The 20559-nt window shown below is 37.2% G+C and overlaps 2 protein-coding genes across 8 annotated transcripts in view; one reads left to right on the top strand and one right to left on the bottom strand.

Moving 5' to 3' along the window:
* Nucleotides 1–20559, top strand: part of LOC411344 (fasciclin-1) — a 295001-nt gene that overhangs the window by 138660 nt on the left and 135782 nt on the right. The window lies entirely within an intron of this gene.
* The window catches only part of LOC100577998 (origin recognition complex subunit 3), a 70568-nt gene continuing 50307 nt past the window's right edge, over nt 299–20559 (bottom strand). The window contains exon 13 of the mRNA XM_026442652.1: nt 299–1524. Within this exon, the coding sequence (XP_026298437.1) occupies nt 1516–1524 (9 nt within the window). The 3' untranslated portion in view covers nt 299–1515. The remainder of the gene's footprint in view (nt 1525–20559) is intronic.

Genomic DNA, 20559 nt, shown 5'->3' with positions numbered 1-20559 from the left:
ACGGAATCGTATTATGCGTTAATATGTTCTAAATTTTCGTGTTAATCTCTTGTTTACGCGGATCCGGTTTATCAGCGCGTATTGCTTCCTATAATCCGCCTGTTTCAATTAATTTTCTAATAGCCCGGGGATACACAATAGGGAATACCTTATTATTGTCCTTGCTCGTCTATTGGGCTTCGATAAATTTCGTATATTGATCGTAGATCTTCGTTCTGTCTTTGAAGTTTTAATAATGAATTAATGGAAGTTGGAACAAGGAAGGATTTGATGGTAATCAAATTTGTTTTTTCAGAAATTTTGTAAATTATTTTCTTGTGAATGTCAATTAAAAAACTAGAGTGGAATTAGATGCTAAAATAACACTTTGAGAGCTTTTTGATTCAAGGGCGTTCCATTGTTCCTTCTTTGACCTAGAAACCTAACCTAATTGCTAACTTGAACTAATTTTTAATAAGATTTTCGCCTAAAAATGGAACGAGTGATTTTTTTAGATAAAAGTAATCCATATCTTTGTACCAAATACTATGAAAAGAAAAGAAAATTGAGTTTAAATAGTAAATCCAAATTTGACTTACAAAGTAGAAATAGATCTCTTCTACTTTGACACTAATCCCAAATGTATTTTGAAGATATCTCTTCCAAACATCTCTTGTGACTGAATTTGAATCTACCAGAGGGATATATATATGTACAGTAAAAGTAGAATAAATTTAATATAAAATCAAAGATAAAATCAAAGATGTATTCAAAAATTTCATTTGTCTTTCAATAGTATAGTTTTTGCATTGGAAGTTCCAAACATAAACTTGGCAAGACAAAGTAAAAAAAAAAAAAAAAAGAAGAACAATGGATTATCATTTCTACGAATCCTAAATTAAACAATTCTACTTTGATTCCGTACTTTACAAGCATCCATGCTCATCTTCCATGATAGAATTGCTTAAACAAATTTTATATTTTAGAAACATCTATTCCAATAATAATTTGTCACAAATTAAATTTAAATTAGCCTATCTATCTCCCGAGTCATTTAAGTGAACGTCGAAGGCAATCTTGCTAAAGATCCATGGAAAATGTCAATTAAGTCACGGCAAACACTTATAATCTTGCCCCGTGAAATAATCAAGTATACCTTGTTCTGATCCCTTGCTTCGAACAACGTGGATCAAGAAATGAAATTTTCCCCGTAAATATAACTACGTTAGCTACGACTCTTGACTCTCGATTACATTTTCAAATAATTAAATTTTGTTGCTTCGTTTCACGGTTTCATATCATACCCATTCATTTGTCTAATCATATTGGCTAAGTTTTAGAGAAGCTCGTTTAACATCTGATTAGGGCTCAATTCACGGAAGAAATTATGTTGACAAATAGGAGCACGGTCCATTCTCTTTACTGACTCGTCCAATCCATTTCGAGGATGGATAATTGGTCTGATATATTCTAATAATCTGTGGTTAGAAGAAGTGGTCTTGTTCGAGGAACTGGTTTGTCGAGGATCGTATTGCTTTAATTTTTCTGAAACAAAAATAGATAATTGAACGTCAATTCCATTTCAGAAGTTACTTTGACTAATAATATTTTTTTGGAGTGAAAATATGGAACCAAGTGTTGATTTTCGTAGAAGGAATTATCGTAGAAACGTTTTATTGGGGAATGTTTGCAAAGAAATGGAAAATTCTCGTCTCGCGTTATCTTAGCAAAGGAACGAACTTACCATCGATGGAATATCTAAAAATGGAATTGTTACAGTAGAAATTTGTCGGGGAAAAAATTTCATTTTTCCGAACACTATTACATTGCATAATGGTTAGTTACTTTTAATTCATCCTTAATTACATCTTGCAACCCGGTTCTTAATTTTGTCTTAGCTGTATGCTCGTAACAATAACCGTAACATTTAATAAGCAGAAGTGTTACGTAAAGTCGTAATAGTAATAAGGAGCAGCAATTAGGAGGAGAATAGGGCGAGATATTTACAACAAGCAACGTGAAACTATTTCTATAATCAGGAAACAAATTAAATCTATTATTATTTTCGAAAAGAATGAATACAATTAGAAAATTAGAACAATCGTAACGAAATCCCGTGATAAAAATATATTATTTGGATTATTCCCACGCATCATTATCATTTATCGGAATTTATTAAACTATTTAAGAAAGTGTTCAATCAATTAAGAAACTCTGATTATTCGCTTGACGTAACTTACGAAACCATCACCCTTTGATCACTCTAGCGTACGTGAAATTTAATTTAGCTATATCGATGGATATTACTGCAAGATGACTGAGCAATAAGACAAGTTTCTTATAATTTATACCAAAGAATTTTACACGCACGATCGCATCCCAAACCTCTCCCATTTCTCTCCTCCCTGACTTCCTCCGCAACCCCTCTTCGAAACGTATTTTTCTACCCTGCTTACGTCTTCGAAAACGCTTCCATTAGCTTTAAACTAGACACCCCCGAGTATATATATATATATATATAAGCTATACCGTGTGCACACATACGTCGAATATTTAGTTGGATAGCGCTTAGATCGAAGCGAGGGAGGGTGAATCTTCGTAGATCCTCGGCTGGATTAACCGTAGACAGCTATGGCTTCGGAATCTTAACTTGGGGGCCCCCGTAAAGCCGAGATTGAGTGGTGGGAAGGTGGCGAAATAGCGAGTTGGGCGGTAAGGGGTGGAATTGGCTGCGCTTTATCTGTAGTTTACTGACGTTCGAAAGGAGGCCATGCTGAAAGGGTGAAACGTCGTGCGGAGATTACCGTGAAAGGAAGCTGTATTGCTATACATAGGGGTTGAGAAATCGCGGGGGTGGATGGCACTTAATAACGGTATTTAGCATTTCGCTCGAACTTTATAAATTTTCCTCGATCCCCGACAAATCCTTCCGATCTTATTTCTCTCTCTCTCTCTTTTTCTCCGTGATTCTGTAGATTTTCCTTCGTCGACTGCTATGCTATTTCGTCAACCGCGATCCTTTGGCCCTGAAAGATATTGTCGTGTGAGACAAGGATATCATTTACAAGAGGTATGAATATCTCCCTTACGAATAACTTTCTTGTCTCTCCATACTTGGAATTCTGGCAACACAATTTTCATTTTCGTGTTACTTTGCTACGAAGTAATTTTTTTCTCTTATAGAAAGATATATATATATTTTTTATAGTAGCAGATTTTTAAAATATTTAGATTGTAAAATGTAGATCTTGGTTTTTAAATTGCTTATAATCTTTCAATTCTTAATTCCAAGATTCCAATCTAAAGATATTTAGATTAGATTTCAGGAAAGATTTTCAATGGAAATCGGTTTTCACTGCTGCATTCTTCGCTTCGTTTATAAACCCAAAACGTGTAACGATGCATGCGCGTACATAGGGGAATGCTCCGACCTGGTATTCGTATATTACAGAAATCAGCGAGGGAATCGATGGCTCGACGATTGACTCGATAAGCCGACGCTTTTGAGGATCGAGCGCGGCAATGGTGCAACACGATGCACATTATGCGATTGAATCAACACGATAATCTCGATTGAACGTGGCCACTGTCTGCATACGTAGCCGAATATTGCAGTTGCGTTGCATGGTTCCGCAGCGGGTGGTGGTAGGCTCCTCCAATATCGAGCTTACAGCTTCGAGCTAATGTAAGCCGATTCCTGTTCTAACGATAGTTTTATTCGCACGTTATTGTTGGAAAGAATTTGCTTCGATTATTATCGTCTATCTAATATCTTCTCCCAAACGAGATCATTCTTAGAATAAAAATTGTGATAGATTGTAGGTCTTTTTCTATAATTAATTTTTTTTATTATTATTACACGATTTTATTATCTCTAAAAATTTGAACTATTTTTCAATTTTTAAGTTTCATTGACGTAGATCATAGAGAAATTGTTATTTACGAGATCTTGATGGGGAATAAAAATTGCAAATTGCAAATGTTGTCTGTAATTAAAAATTACACACATTTTTTCTTATTTGATTCACTCTTTGCAGCATGTTTAATAATTTAAGAAATTAGAGAATCTTTTGTTCATAGGATAATCTCAAATATCTCTCTTTTCGTTCTTCCATCTTTTCTTCCATCATTATATATTAATATATAATATTTAATATATTAATCTTCAAAATCTTTCTCGTTTTATCTAAATCCTAAATTTTTAATCTCCAAAATTTTAATATCCAAAATAAATTAATGACGTACACATGTTTAATACAATCTCTCATGAACAAAATTTCAAAGTTAATTCTCCCAATGATAATATCCTCTTAGACGTTAGAAGCTTCTTTAAAAAAAAAAATCTCTGTTTAATAATTAGTCAGCATTAACAATCCAGTACAAAAAATGAGATTAAAAGAAGAAAAATTTTTTTCTCAACGTCACAAGTGTAATTAAGCCAAAGATCTAATGGAACGATCCAAGTATCTGAGACAAGGAAACCGTACTGGCTTACTTGGAGAATATGGGTCAGTAAATCGCGTGCGAAATTGCGGTTCCACGACCAATCAACCCTAATCCAGTTCCCGTTCTCGTACACTTGATTCCTTAACTTCAACGTCGATCTTTCAGGCCACGTTTAACCGGCCGTTTTCGTCGCACAGCTTTAATCCTGTGACAGCGATCTACAGCGAGGCGAGGCAGGAAGTAGGAAAATTCGAGTAGAGACCACCGTTGCGATATACCAGTTGGCACGCGATCAAACAATCCACTGGCTCGTGTAGTGCGCCTCTCTTTTCTGTGTTTCCTCTATTTTCTTCCGCATCGTTGAGGGTGATGTATTTTCCTCCCGCGTCTCCTATTGAAATTCCCGGGAAGAATCGGGCTTGATAACGCGAAACACGTTTCTTCTTTAATTACCTTTACTTTTTAATTTATGCCAAGTGTTAATCTTTGCGTCTTTTGTTTCGCTTTGCAGGTAAAGTATCTTCATTCACGGTTGCACGGTCGTATATGTCACAATGGTTGAGCAGAGTTGTAAGTTTTATTTATGAACTTATTTTCTTAATTTCACACGTGATAAAAATCGTTGATAAATGATTGATAAATCGTGATGTATGATAAAATAAAATCGTTATATTAGATACTTAAATATCCTGTTATCCTTAGCATAAAATTAAAAATCTTATCTTCCCTTCCAAACAAATTGTCAAATTCAATCTTTATCCGCCATATTTATATCTATATTTCCTTCGATACGATAAATATAAAATTTTATCACATAAAAGTATCAGATGAAAGGAGAAATTGAATAATCAAAGTGTAGCAGGAAATAGGAAGAGCGACATGTTTGGTTGAATCAGTCATCAGAGATTGCAGAGGATCGATAAATTTGCATACCACGCGTTACCTTTTAATTTCACGAATCCGGGGGTAGAATAACGAGTGGTGGAGGGCCGTCTCGATTATCGGACCCGTAATTTTCGAGCAATGTTTGCGGAATACAGGAACAAGCGAGCTACGACCCCGCGCCAAAAGTGGGTTAGAGCAATTGTGACGTCACTCTGCGGCAACCTAGTTACCTCGTCCACCTCCTCCTCTTTTACGCGGTATCATCGAGGCTACCTATAGCCAACACTGCGGTAAAATAACGAGTTATCATGTCAACTATCGTTCAAGAGTCGAGATTCTTTCATTGAATCAAACCTCGTATGCGTTCTTGGCATTGTGCAAGAGCCAAATTCGAAATTGTTATTTTTATTGGCTATTTCTTCGTCTTCAGGATTATGAATCGATAGTTTTGTCAATTTGTAAATTTTTGGATTTTGATTATGAACGAATTGTTGATTTGATAAAATTTGATAAGCCTCAGTTTGAGTTACTTTTTTCTTGACAATTTATTTTTGAAATATTGAATTAAGAAATTTTTCAAGGTACAGTGTTGATTATACACAGTTTAATTTCTGGATAATAGAAATGCAAAACAATTTCATTTCTCTGATGCATCCCTTTTTTCAATTGTACATTAGTGGTGTTAAGGGAATGAAATTTTATTTTATTTCTTATTCAACTTCAATTCATTATTTTTCTTTCATTAATTTCTTTTTCGTGATAGACTCTTAATATCTATCTACTCAAAAAATTAAATAATTTAATTTCAAATTTAAAATCTTACGGTCGCTTATCATTTAATTTATTATCCCATAAGATATCCGACAAGAAGAAAAATGATTGTTTTATTAAATAAAAAAATCTATCCATTTTCTTTCTCCCTCTTTCTTTTAAATTTGCAATTTTTGCACCTCTAATAAGCCGTCATTAAAAAAGAGAAAAAGTTAACTAACAAGAAGATACAAGAAATTTGATTGATTATCCTTATGGCGAGTCTGCGATCCAATTCTCTCGCAATTGGATCGAGCATAGCGGTGCAAACGTGTTCCGTGTTCTTAATGTTTCCAAAACCGGTTCTCTTGATGCGAAAACACTGCAATCTTCTTCGTGATATAACGATATTGTATAATTGTTGCCATTATGGAACTGGATATTCGGGTTATTCCGTAAATCACTGGACTAACCGCAAACATGAGCTGTTGGTGGGTTAGGTCAGTGAAGCGGGTTAACTACCACCTATCACAGTATTCAAGATGTGATAAATTCGTGCTGTGCTGGTAGTAATCTTGTGTCTAAAATTAGGGTGAGTTAGGAAATGTCCGTAATAGTAATGCACGTTATGTTGCCAGATACAAGCAATTTTCTTCGGTATTGTGTATAAATGAACGTACAAAATGGCGTAGAAACTTGAACAGTGGAAAGTAATAATGATTTTTCTTCTTATATGTAGATTTTTTTTAAACACCCTTTATGATATTTCAACGTGTCACATAAACGAACGAACAAATATAATCCAATTGTATAACAATTTGATTCAAATTGGATGCAAAATAACGTAAACGCAAAAAGTAGAATGTAACGATAATTAAATTTCGAATATGTAATACAATAAACTTGAATTTTAAAAGTAAATATGATTTTACAATAAATTAATTAATTTAAACTAAAGTGAAAGTTATGATTTAATATATTCTCTAATTGAATTTCCATTAATTATTTTACGTGTTTGCCAGCAAATAATTAATGTAAAATTTCATTTGCACGTTAAAAAGCATTAAGCAAATAATTATAAAAATAATTTCATACATAATGTATTAAAATTCCTATAATAAAATTATATTACAATGTATGAATTAACAATTAAAAAAAAGAAAAAAGAATTAATAATGGAAGAGAATGGAACAATTTTCAGACAAATTCAACGTAATATCTGTAGAAGAAATTCTTATGGAATAGTAATTGGATCATTAGAAATGCTTGTCACCGCATCAAGCAATCTTCTCTATAATAATCCGTAAACCTCGTGCTGGCCTTTCCTTCCAGACTAGACAGGAATCTCATTTTCCACACAAATGAAACTGGGTTAACTACAGCTGCCACGAAGCGTGACCTGTTTTCCGATTACATTTTCAAGTCATTACGTTCCCTATCCGTTCGTCGTTAACATATTCCGTTTAATTGTAGATTTTATTGGCCTATCTAATCTTCGCAAAGTATAATTTGTCTCATTGACAATCTGCTTAATCAGTATTCTTAATTCTGTTTGCATGAGAATTGGATTTTAGATTGCTATTCGTTTGAATGGCACTTAGACCAAATACTCCAGTCATATTCTTTTTCGCGTTTTAAATCCAATTTACATCGAAGAAATTTTTAAATGCATCAATCAATTTCCAATGCACGAGTATCATAAGCGATATTCTTCCAAAAGTAAACATATTTATCGCGTAATTCATCATAAAATTCGATTAAAAACTCTACTAAAATTAGGAAAAATTTAAACCGCTATAACTCGGAAGATAATGCTTTCAGATCAATGGATAAAAGACCATTAGAAGCGTGGAAGTTTTCCCTTTAAAACGCTTTTTTATTTATTCCGATACAACTTCCGGTTTCCGAGTTATCTTCGTGTAAAGAGAAGGTAATTTACAGCGGTTTACCTTAACCTCGATTAAATCCTATTAAAATTAGGAAAACTTTGAACCGCTATAACTCCGAAGATATTCACTTCCGGTCGATGAATCAACGATCGTTAGAAGCGCGGAACTTTACTCTTTCGAATGCTTTTTCATTTATCCCGATACGACTTCCGGTTCCCGAGATATCGTCGTGTAAAGCAAAGGGTAATTTTCGATCGTTTACCATCTCCGTCCTTGTCGCTTACTCGGATCTCTCGCTCGCACCTCGCCTCACTGACCTATCCCAAAGTCCAGACAAGCGACAGACGCGATTCCTGGAAAACGCATTTTCCAGGAAGAATAAATAAGTCACTAGATAGCGCCACCATCCACTCTCTCTTATAGATACTTTGAATCTTTATATCTCGGCAACGAATTGAGATATCGAGATAATTCAAAAAGTGGCTTCAACGGTATGCTTTTCTCTATCTCCTGAGTAGGTTTTGATAATAAAATTTTTAATTCCCTCTTGTATACTTTTTACAAGAGAAGTCAAACTCGCGAATGGAATGATTTGTATAAAGATTTGAATATATTAGCGAGTGATCAAAATAAGTTAAGAAATCCGTTTCGAAATAATAAAAAATTAACCTCATATGTAACACATATAAAAGACATAGATACAGAATAAACTTAATTATTATAATTAAGAATTAAGATAACCCAATGTGTATTTGCTCACGCGATTTGATGGTTGATTCCGACAAACGGTCGCGGATCTACGAAATTGCGGACAATGTCTGGCCGCTTAAGCCCATCGAGATTGCCTCCTGTTTCCCTCGCGACACGTACTTATTTCGAAGGAAGAACGAGCGCGCGATAACTGCACCGTCGCGATGGGTCGATTCTGAAAGAGGTGAAATGGAGGAAACAGCGCACGGTTGGCGTTTGAGAGAAACGGTGTATCTCTCGGAGGATAGTAGGCAAGGATAGACGTGATCCAGAAGAGGAAGATGGCCGAGAAGAGCCGTCTGCAAATGGCATGGATTAGGTAGCTTTCCCCTTGGAGAATCCGCGCTATCCTTGCCTGGGACCTGGGAAGAATGCCTTTTCGCCGTATTACGGTTCGTTTCTGCAATATGGAGGAAGGTTTCTCCCGTGTGTACCTTCGTTCTTCCCTCTTGATGCGAGGCGTCAGGCCATTGTCTTTTGCGTCACGTGTATTTACGTTGTTACATCATGCACACGTGTTCGATGCACTTGGCTGAGACGAATATAACGTCGCGTGTTTTACTTTCTACGATAATTGGAGAAGAATTTTGCCACTTTCTTAAAACGCGACAGATATAAATATTCCAATTTAGATAATCAAATATTTAACTTAGGAATTTCATTCCATTGATTTAATCTAATTTTTCGATCCAACAAAGATATAAATTAGATCTAAAATGTAAACACGTATAATAAATTGTTTAATATATTTTCATTGTTTAATCTCGCGACTCTACAAATTCTACAGATATTCGAAAAATTCACAAAAAAGAAAAGAAATCAATTATCAATTATCCTGGAAACCAAACTCGCACCTTTAATATTCGATATATAATATTACTTTGATCTCGGCCATATCGTAAACAATACCTTTCAAAAGCAAGTGTCTCCCCTCCCCTTCCCCCTCCCCGGTTAAACCTCTCGGACACATTCAATTCAAACCGTTGAATCAAGTTTCCATTTGGAGCAACGGTTATCGGTTTCAACCCCCCGTGTTTCTTTCGAGGAGAACGGGTTCGAAAGGCTTTTCGAGAACTTGGGGATAAAATGTATTCGCGACAGGCAATTTTGGCCACGTCCACCACGTCGACTGGACGTGGCCGAAGCTATGGTTATTCCGTGCGGGCGAATTGTTGGGCGAGCAGCTCGATTTCCATTCGTGGCAAATCGGCCGGAAGGTTGCGAGGGTTAAATTAGCCGCGCGGAATGAAGCAGAACGGAAACCCAGGAATTCGGCTCTCCCCTTCCTCCCTCCTCCTCGCCCCGTCGCTTTGGAATATCAATCGAGACGAAACCGCGCAACAGAGGCAGAAAGTGGGAAGTATTCGTCCCTCATCCCTCGCATTGTCACTTTCACATTTTTCGATGAAATAAACACGTTTCTTCATTATTTATTTTCCCGGATCTGTTTCTTTCGCGAATGAAACATTGAGTCACGAATGATAATGAGAAAAATAAAAGGAAAATTTATGCGCTAATCATTGAGCTTTATATTACTGTTTGAATATTCAATGTAATGTTTGGTAATAAAGTTTTATCGATAAATTTTTCGTGAAGAACGTGAATAATCGATCATTATGCGAACGCTTTTCGAATTTTATTCCTGTTATTTTCCAATAATTCTGAACAGACAAAGGGACATTTATATAAGAATTGCGTATATTGTTTATTTATAAATAAAAAATATATAAAAAAATATTACTCGATTGATATTGTGATCGACATAGACGAGTAAATAAAACTTCTCGGATGAAGAGCGCGAAGAGTTGCGCTTATTTCTTACGCTTCTATGCATGGATTCTCGATTACGGGAAGAAACGTTGAAGAGATAAAGGAATGGAGAAGTGGAGGCTAAGGGGACAGGCTGTTGAGGAAAACGGATGTGGAAGGGATTGGTTGGTTTGGTAGCCGGGTTTCTGGTAATTTCCCGAGGGTGAAGGCGGAGAAACGTGCTCGTTTCCTCGTTCTTTTCGTCCTCCGTGGACGGAGCCGCTAATCTCTCGAGTTGTGCCTCGAGAAATCCAGATACGAAAAATGGGAAGCCCTCGCACAATGGAAAACCGGTCTATGACAATGATCGTCGTCGTTGCAACGACGAAAAGGGAGAATTCCTCCGTTCAAATTCTGCGCCGTTCAATGCCACCACAACGCTCGAATCTTTTTCGTTTTCGAATCTATCTTTGATCGTGCTTGAAACGATCGCTGGTTGTAAAACTTGCGAACGCTTGGTATAAATGGAAAAGATGTAAAACGGTAGAAGAAATCTTTCTCCGATTTTTGCTACTTTCGAATTGGGATTTCTTTACTTCTCCTATCCCTTTCATTTCTCTGTATATATATATATATATATATATATATATTTTCTTATACAAAAATGTAAAATATCTTGATACTCGTTCAAAATGAAAAAGAATCCCTTTATCGCACGAACGATACGTCTATCTGCATAAAAGCTCCATTTCGTTCGTTCGAATAAAGACATTGCGGATACAATTTTTTCCTTCCCCTCTTGGATAGATTTCTCTTTCGCTTATCGATAACGGTGGATCACATTTACCCCAAGGATTCCAAGGATGGCTTAGGAACGGCTATAATCGTCATCCTCGTGACGTTTCAGGAGGGGAGGAGGGAGGAGGAGTGTTCAGCAACACAGGAGCGATAAATAACACGATCCACCTATCCTAGAGATCACGATACCGCTCGAAAACGTCAACGACACGTGAACGTCGAACCCCATCGAAATCCAGATGAAAGCTCTTGGCCGAACGCCTCCCACGCTTCGCCTTTATTTATGACAGATTTACAAAATTGGAAAAACTCTTCGCCCCGCTGCGACCCCGCGCAGCCACTTCCTATTCCTGCGGCGGGAGAATCCGATCGACCCCGTCCATTCTTCCTCCGTACGAAATTCAAATTTATGTGGCTACGCTCTCTCTTTCTCTCGAGGGACGTTTTTATTGCCCCGACGTCCGTTCCGGCCACCGTCGAATTCCAGCAAATTAAGACACAATGCACGGAAATCTGTTGGCGCAGCAAATTGCGTTTCACGATAGTGATATTCGATCTCCTCTTGTAAACGTTTGTCCCGAGATCAGACGAGTTTAAAAATTAACTGTCCGTGATTTTCTTCGAATCCATTCTACGGTTCTATGTAAAGTGAACTTTTAAATTTATCCATTTTTATCATACATCCATTAGGAAATCGTATATTTCTCCTGGCTTCGTTTGTTATCCTCTATCTATCAGAGGAATCTACGAAATTACAATCATATTAAAATAACTATATCGGGATAATCTTGGAATTGTCAAATCTCTTCAATTCTTTCTTATTAATTTACAATAATCTCGAAAAGATATCGATGATCAATTATTTCTTCCATTAATTCTTCGTCGAGGTATTACACATACCGTATCGATATTAAAAAGGATGCAATAACGTCATAAGCACGGAGGGAAAAAAGCGGTCTCTCCTTCTCTGGAAGAAGATTTTCCCTGTTAACATCTCGAGGTGACAACGATGCCGAGGAAGTATCGAGGAAGGAAGGAAGAGAGTCTAGTCAAAGAAAACGAAGCAAAACGAAGTGCAAAACCATGCAAAAGAGGCAGGTTGGAGTGGAACGAGGTTGTAAGAAGGAACGAGGAAAGGTGAGTATCGACAGGTATCCTCTTGGCAAATTACTCGTCGCGGTGAGATCGACGTCAAAAGGACGAGAGACAATCTGAAGCCGTTTTGTCGATTGTCGATTCTATTAGATAAGGCTATCGCAGCGCCACCTATATATCCACGTAGATACTAATTTGCTTCTCCCTCCCGGCCCATCCACTTGCATTAAAGTTCAATCGTTCGTTGAACGACGGCTAATAATCCTCGCAAGCGATTCGATTCCTCCTTCCGCTTTCCTTTTTGTCTCTCCCTCTCTCCTCTGGATTTATTACGCGGCCTCGACGTCTATCGACGGCGACGTGAAGTGCAAGGTGAATCCAGCGGTTTTCCAACCGAAATTGAATCTTGTCCAATTTTTCCAACTTCGAACTGAGAGACAGTATATTGAATTTGTGTAATTATATATACTGAACTTGTGTAATTATAGAAGTACTATTAGATATCCATGAATACATGCGTATATCTATTATACAATCTATTATCTGGAAATTATGGAATACTTTTATTGTACATTACTATTTGTTTGAAGAGTTAAATAAATCTTAAATAATTAGAAAAATTATTAATTATACGTCAGCAGTAGTCTGATAATAATTTCTCGATGATAAATTTAATGTATTACCGCTTTTAAAAAGGATAAGAAAATCTGGAAAGGATCGTTTCATTATCAATCGATCCTCTTCTTTCCTTTCAAGTGCCGATCTGAAGAGAGATGCCTTAATCTCTCTTTCGCAGACAACGGCCGTTATGTTTCACGGCCGTACTCCATTCTCCGCCAGTGGCTTATCCTTTCTGATAATTAACGCGGCGCCCGATACTATTTATATGTGATAGGGGAAACTCTAGGCTCACGCGTACGGCTTAGCCCGTTACCCTGCTACACCGTGGGGCCTGCATACCGTGGTGTAATTTCGTCGGGCGGCCGCTCGTGTGCTTCCAATTACCGCGAAATCGTATTAATCCCCGCGAAAATCCCGTGTCGAGGTGATAAACGCGCTCCAACGCGGTTGCACCGGGATTACGCGGCCGTGCCACCTGCGGCGAAGATATCCAGTTTACACGGGACAGGCATCTTTGAGAAAAAGAGTTTTATATTATTATAATTTTATATTATGAACGTGAAAGATCTCTCAGTGTTAGAGTGAGGAAATCTTTCGTTCTCCTGATATTTACGAACTGATGGGCAAGATAGAGAAATTGGACGTGTATTAGATCTGATATTTTTTCAGATTTAGAATTTATTGCATTTGTGAAATGAAATTTTGTGGAAAAATATTTTCAATTCGCAATATATTTTAATTAAAGCTAGGAGGCTATGGATCATGGGCTTGATAAAGTTCAAAAATTTATTTTGAACTTGCAAATTGTTTTTTAAATTCGATTCAATTGGATCAAACAATCAAAGTATTATCTTAATTATGAAATATAAGAAATTGATAAATATCTAATTCTTGGAGGAATAGTTTATCTTTAAGTCCTACGTTGTGAATGTAGTACAGTAACTTAAAATGACACGGCGAAAATCGTTTGGCTCGGGAACAGAGAATACTCGAAGTTGGGGAATGAACATAAGAAGTTGGCAACTTCCCTGGAAAATCGACTCTACAGGTGGGTGGTTATAACCGGAGGACCGTTTGGATGTTCCTTGGAATTTGTGGTCACTACCATTGCTCGATTGATTTAGATTCATAATTTTTTTTTTACTCAAAATCTTTTTCTCTGCAAAACGTATACTTTACGAATTAAAATTTTCCATATTCATATTTCCATATACTCAATTATACACAACTTCCAAATACCTTTTTTTCTTGAGAAATCTTGTATCTTCTCGCTAATAAACGAAGAGCATTTTCTCCAAAGAATTATTTGTCGCAAATATATTAAATTTTGTTTGAAAAGAATTCGGCAAATAATCTTTCCGCGTATCCAATATTCCATTCACGCGTCAACGGCGAATGAGCGAAATATCGGTGATAAAAATCTGCTCGGAAAATAAATTTCTTAAACGCGTGTCGAAATACGTGGAAATTCGGCGCGGCGGGGGTGTCAAGCGCGGACGATTGAATTTCAACGCGGGGAGGGGGTTTAATACTTGTATTTCGCGTGGATCGCTCGTTTCAATGTTTTATCCGGCCGTTTAGCTCCATCGAATCGCGCGACAAGTCGGACGGTGGTATTAATCGAACGACTCGTAATCAAACAGCGGTCACACGCGTTCTGCCTACGAGCGTTAACAATTCACTCGATTAACAGTTCATTTAGAAGCCGCGTATCGATTATGCAAGCGAGCCCTTTTAATATTTTCCCCCCCATCACGATTGTTCGTTCGACGAAACGGATGAGAAATAATTCTATGAAAAATATCCGGGTTTCTGATGTACTTTTGGGAAACGATTAAATCAATTTTTCTGAATTCGTCTATCTATCTATCCATCTCGTCGATGGCCGTCGAGCTTTTTCTTTTATCTCCATTCATTTCGATTCTTCTCAAACAGATATTTAATCTTGCGAAATAAAGCGACTCATCGTGCACGATGAAACCGATTTATCATCGTTGCGTTATTTGTGTCGTTTAATCAGATTTTCTTTGTAAACCGTATAAATATATTTATTACGGTTGGTGGTTAATGTTGCGGATGCGATTTAAAATATCTGGGGAGAGAGGAGGGTGTAATTGAATGGAATTACAAGAAACGGTAAATTTATCGTTCGTCAAAATTTCGTTTCCCTCTGGTATTCCCTCTGGTGCGATGGCGAAGATAATATTTGTATTTATTCGCTTTGTTTACGTTATTTAATTCGTTATTGGTAATAACGCAATTGGAAAGAACTCGATATATTCCCTTATATTTTAAAATATGAGAAATATTTAATATATCGTCCAATATTCTTGCCTTTTCTTCTTTTGCACAATCTTTAAAAAAAGATAATATATATTTTATATTATTATTTTAAAAAAAAATCTAAAAACCAATATAATTTTAGAAACGATTCTTATTTTTTATTAAAAAACTAAATAACGAGAAAGAGAAAAACTTGAACGATATATAATATCAAGAATGGAAACGTACGTACAGTTTGCTTTCAAATTGATAAACATACAACTCGAAGCTCGAAGAGAAAATGGAAGCAATGGGACGTGGGCTATTTTCCCTGGTCAGGTTTTAGGTCTGGACGTAACAAATGGCGGCCGGTCGAGGGATCGAAAGGTAATAATCGTAAGACGTCACGGGAGAAAATAGTTGGTTAATGGTAAAAGTTCCGATCGGTTTGTTTTCCCGGGGAAACAGAAAAACAAACTGGTGGCTGGAACTGGTGGTATTGCAACTCGAGAACTGGAGAAGAGATATTGGCTAGATACTGTTGCGTTGCATACAGTATGGTAACGGGTTTTCGATATCCCACTTACGTGTAGTTACGTGTGATCGAAGACTGAAATGCAGCCGTTACATCTCTCGATGGGATCTCCAAGGAACACGGCCCGATTTACCCTCATTTCTTAGTAACGACCGTGGCAAAATGCATGTGCGACGAAGACTGTTGCTCGTGCGAGACATTAGAGGCAAACAGAAGAGATTATCTTTATATATATATATTCGTAATTATACGTGTTATTTTAATTATTAGATTAAAATATATATCTCAGATTTTACCATGCATTCCATACGTATTATATATATCATATATAATTGTTCAACTGTTTGTATTCCTATTAACGAATTGTCGAATTAGATTATGCGATAATTGGTTCAGAGAAGAAGAAGAAGAAGAAGAAAAAAGATTATTCTCTACAGAATACGTTTCATAATCAAGATTAAAGAACGAGTCAGTGTCCTCAAGCATCAACGTTATCCAACGAGCCGCCGGATAATCAATTTCTCGACCTCGATGCTTGATCAAGGGAAGCGTGTAAAGGAAGGAAGAAAGGAAGGGGCGCCGTTTACCAACCGTGTTCGTGCACCGGATGATTGCAATGAAGTTTCGCCGCACTTGCAACTCACTCGGCGATAACGCTTCAGAGTCCATCCTCCACAGTGGCAAGTAAACGCGGCTTTAGCAAGATCCATTTGTTCCCTCCATGTCGTCGTTCCCCGCCATCGCACCCCTCCCAACGTCCAACGTTATCGCAACGAATTCCTAACCTGCTCTTCCTCCCGGCTCTGCCTAAACGTAACCGTCGTAAGCGTAGCTGCAATATCGCCGTGAAACACGCCGCCCTCCCTCGTTTTTGCGGTTTCGCGCTCGTCCAACGAACCTTGCTTAGCCTTCTTCTCGAACAAACGCGCCACCGGTGATCAATCTTTTTGAGAAACGGCCGCTCTTTTTTTTTTTTTCCTTTCCTTTAAAAGGAAAGTTTGTTTCTGATAGCTATCCAAGAAGACTTGGTCCGATCGACAGAGAGGAATTAAGCTACGCCACCACAGAAACAAATTTATTCCCTTCTTTTCATCTTCTTTCCGAGAGTATATGTATTGTTTGCAGCCGTTTTTGTTTTCGTGGACCGTTTCCTAAAAATTAATTAAAAGTGTTAATTGATATTACTCGGATTAATCCTTAAAATGAAATATAAATTACCTTTACCACTTGCTACAACGACAGTACACAAATCAATCCGATATAAAAACTCGAAAATAGATTACCAGAGCGAGGGTGTGCTGCATATTTGAAGGAGAAGCCTCTTGGAGTCGAAGGGATATCGAGGAAAGGTATAACATCCCCCCTTCCCACTTAAATAATTTATCAGAGCGAGGCGAGTGGTTATCGTAACACGCGTATCGACTGAAGATGAACGGTGCAATAATAATATCTTGGAAACGGTGAGACGTGCCAGTCATATCGCGCGCGTTTTCACGGTCGATCGATTCCCTGAATTTAACCCTCCGCGAGAAGGTGGAACGAGCATGAATAGGGAAGGACATGAAAGCAAAGTGGGCGGAGAATTATCGGGCAAACCGAAGATTTGCTCTCCGATAGTGTTAGTTCCCCCTAGCTAGTGAACTTTCCTCTCGTTCTTCAACTTCCAATTAATTAGGAGGTTAATTAAGGCGAATCAAAGCGAGCGTAACCGCGGCTCTCATTATGCCTGGCAAAGGCAGTGCTCGTAGGTGTTCAAAGGGAGGGATCGAAACGAAAAATTTTCCATTGTGAAGAAAAAGAAAAAGAAGGGGAGAGAAAAGAGGGGAGGAAAAATGGAAAGTTACTTTTTCATGGAAATTAATTGCTCAAAGCAACTGGTTATGAACTGGGAAATATCTTCGTCGAACGATTCTGCTAATCTTTCCCCCCTGAAAAAGAAAAAAAGAAGAAGAAGAAATGTTCCAACTTTGACGCGGCGCGAATTTTAATCGCCGCCATTACTACATCGCTGGATTTTAAAGACGAATTTAATCGAGGTTGTTATCTGAGAAAAAAATACGTTCTTTTTTCGCGGAATTTAGGGAATGTTTTAATGGAGAATTTTTTCGTTGATAAAACCAGGGGACCAGCCGGGATTGTTATCCCGATTATCATTGCGGATAGAAGATAGATTTGACGCGAGATATTCGAGTCCCTCGTCGATCGAAAATAATTAATGGAAATCAGTTATTTTCAATCAGTTTTAAATTCTTCATCAGGATCTTGGATCTCCAGCGATATCCTGGTTATTTCTAGAAAGGATCACTTTCGATCGAAACTCGAAATCTTAATCTTAAAAAGTACCAGACATTTCAAAAATATAATTTCTTTCTTAAATAATTAAAATTAACAATCGTAACTCGAAACGTGATACAAATATCGCTCGATTTAATGAAGATTGTAATAATCAATTGGCAAATTTATTCCTGGAATACTCTTAACTTCTTTTGAAGAATTTCTTTTAAAAAATGAAGGCTGATAAATATTTGAGACGAAAAGGAAAGAATAATGAAGGAGAGAGGGGGGGGAGTAAAAATCGAAATGACTGAAAATATATTTCCACGTTAGATTAAACTTAAATCCGTCGCGAAGAAAAATCCTCTTCAAACACTCTATTTTCAAACACTCGAAACTTTTTCACGCCCCAATCTTTTTACGTCCATTTGAAAAATAGACGACCCAATTTCTAGGATCTAGGGGGATGCAATGACAGAGAGCGCAGAGATTTAATTATGCACCCACTGCGAAATACAGAGGAGGATGATTCGCGTTGGGACCAAATCCCACTTCTGCGAATGCTTCCAGCTTCCCATTGTCATTATCTTTCCGTTTGATCGTCGGACGATTAAACATTTCGTTCGCCTAATCCGCTTACCACACTAGCGTGACAGTGTGTAATTGCATCGGCTCGTATACGAATCTCTCTGCTATTCACACACACATCGTCTCTTGCTTTGCATGGCTGCGCCTCTCTTTGTCTTGATTTGCGATGACATGTTTCGAGTACGTGCTTCAAAAGCTTCCTTTTTTTCCCCTTCTTTTTCTTTTTCTCCTTTTTTTTTCTTTTCAAAGAATAACGCGCAAACAATCGGGATAATCGGATGTATCGATCAACTTGGATTAATAATTTTAATAATTTCGTCGATTATTTAGAGAAAGGCTTTTACAATAACAGAAATATAATTGAAATTTCTCCGTTACGTTCAATCAGAAAGAAAATTAATGTTTAATCATTTCAAGAAATATTTAATCAAATATTTCGATTAATTATTCAATCGTCGGTAAATATCTACCAATTTCGTAAATGGAGAAAGTGTAAAATATTGAATACATATTACGGTATTCGCATAATTTAAATAATACTAAATTTAAACAAGGTTCAAATATATTCAATTTCATTTATTTATACGTCTCTCTAAAAGATATTTTTATCCTTTAAATTTGTCATCAATTTATAAACATCTCTATTCATTCTACCTATTTAACCTATTAATTGAAATTTCCGCTGCTAAAATTAAATTTTAATCGCGCCCTATTAAGACGTTTCGTTAAAAAATCCTATTCATGCGGCCATGAGGAACTAAGGTACCCCCCTCCCTTCACCGACAAATTTCGTCTTTTAATGAAGCCTCTTGGAACTTTCAATGGTACGATAAACTTGCTCGTTATGCAAGGAATCTCATCGTACGTGGAACTTAAACCCGAAAATGCCACTCGCGTACGTGCACAACCTCATAACACATCCTTAATTCGTGATTTATGAACAGAGATGAGCCAACTAGCAAAGTACCCTTCTTGTCTGTTCCCAACGATTAAGAGGAAATGTCAAAGAGTAGAGCTCTACTCTAGGTCGCAGCCACTTTGGAACTCTCAGACACTTCGGTGATCTAACTTTTCCCTTTTCGTCTTCCTGTTCCAGATATCTATCTCCCTCCCTTTGTCACTCTTCCCTGCCCCCTTTCTCCTAACTTTGGATAAGTACACGTTTGCCCTGCTTGCACTGGTGTCGGTCAACGCCATCGAGATAATTGTGAGGAGGGAAGAGGAGGATACAATTATTCTTTTCAAGTGTAAACGTTGACGAGATAATAGAATAGTTTAAAATTGTGGGGGATGGAAAAATGAAAATTTGTAGAGAGGAACGAAGTTCAATCATTTGTTATAGATAAAATGTTTGTTTTATTTATTAAAATATAATATAACTACTTTATGTAATAGAATTAAGAAGGTACGTAGTGTGGATATGAATTGATATTGCACGAAGGGGAGAGAATTTTCAATAAAGGAAAGAAAACAGGGAATAGGAGGAGTGGCAGAAGTTATTGTCAAGTATATTGCGCGTGTTTGCAGGGATGCTAAACGAATACCGAGAACTGATAATCTCATCGGGCATTCCCGCCATCCTCGTAAACAAATGCCACGTAAACCAGTGCCTAAATGTAATTTCGTTTCGGCGAGAGGGAAAATCAATTGAACGCCCACGTGGATTCTAAATGCACACCGTTCTCTATGTAAATTAACCAGCCGGCAGTTTGTTCGGTTCGCGCAAATTGAGCACGGTTACTGTTAACCTTTTTCCATCCCTTTTTTTTCCCCCCTTCCCTCGTGTCTATAGGAATGATTGCTCGGTGAATTATTCGCTCTCATGATCACTTTTAAACGGTGACAGAGAATGGTTAAACTGTGGACGAGAATCTTTGTGCGCGATTAACAAATAGCGATTTCTGGGGAAAATTTTATTTCGAAATATTTCTATTTGGA

The sequence above is a fragment of the Apis mellifera genome, linkage group LG9 (assembly GCF_003254395.2).
Source record: "Apis mellifera strain DH4 linkage group LG9, Amel_HAv3.1, whole genome shotgun sequence".
NCBI classification, from domain to species: Eukaryota; Metazoa; Arthropoda; class Insecta; order Hymenoptera; family Apidae; genus Apis; species Apis mellifera.
This window is presented reverse-complemented; position numbering and strand designations above follow the sequence as displayed.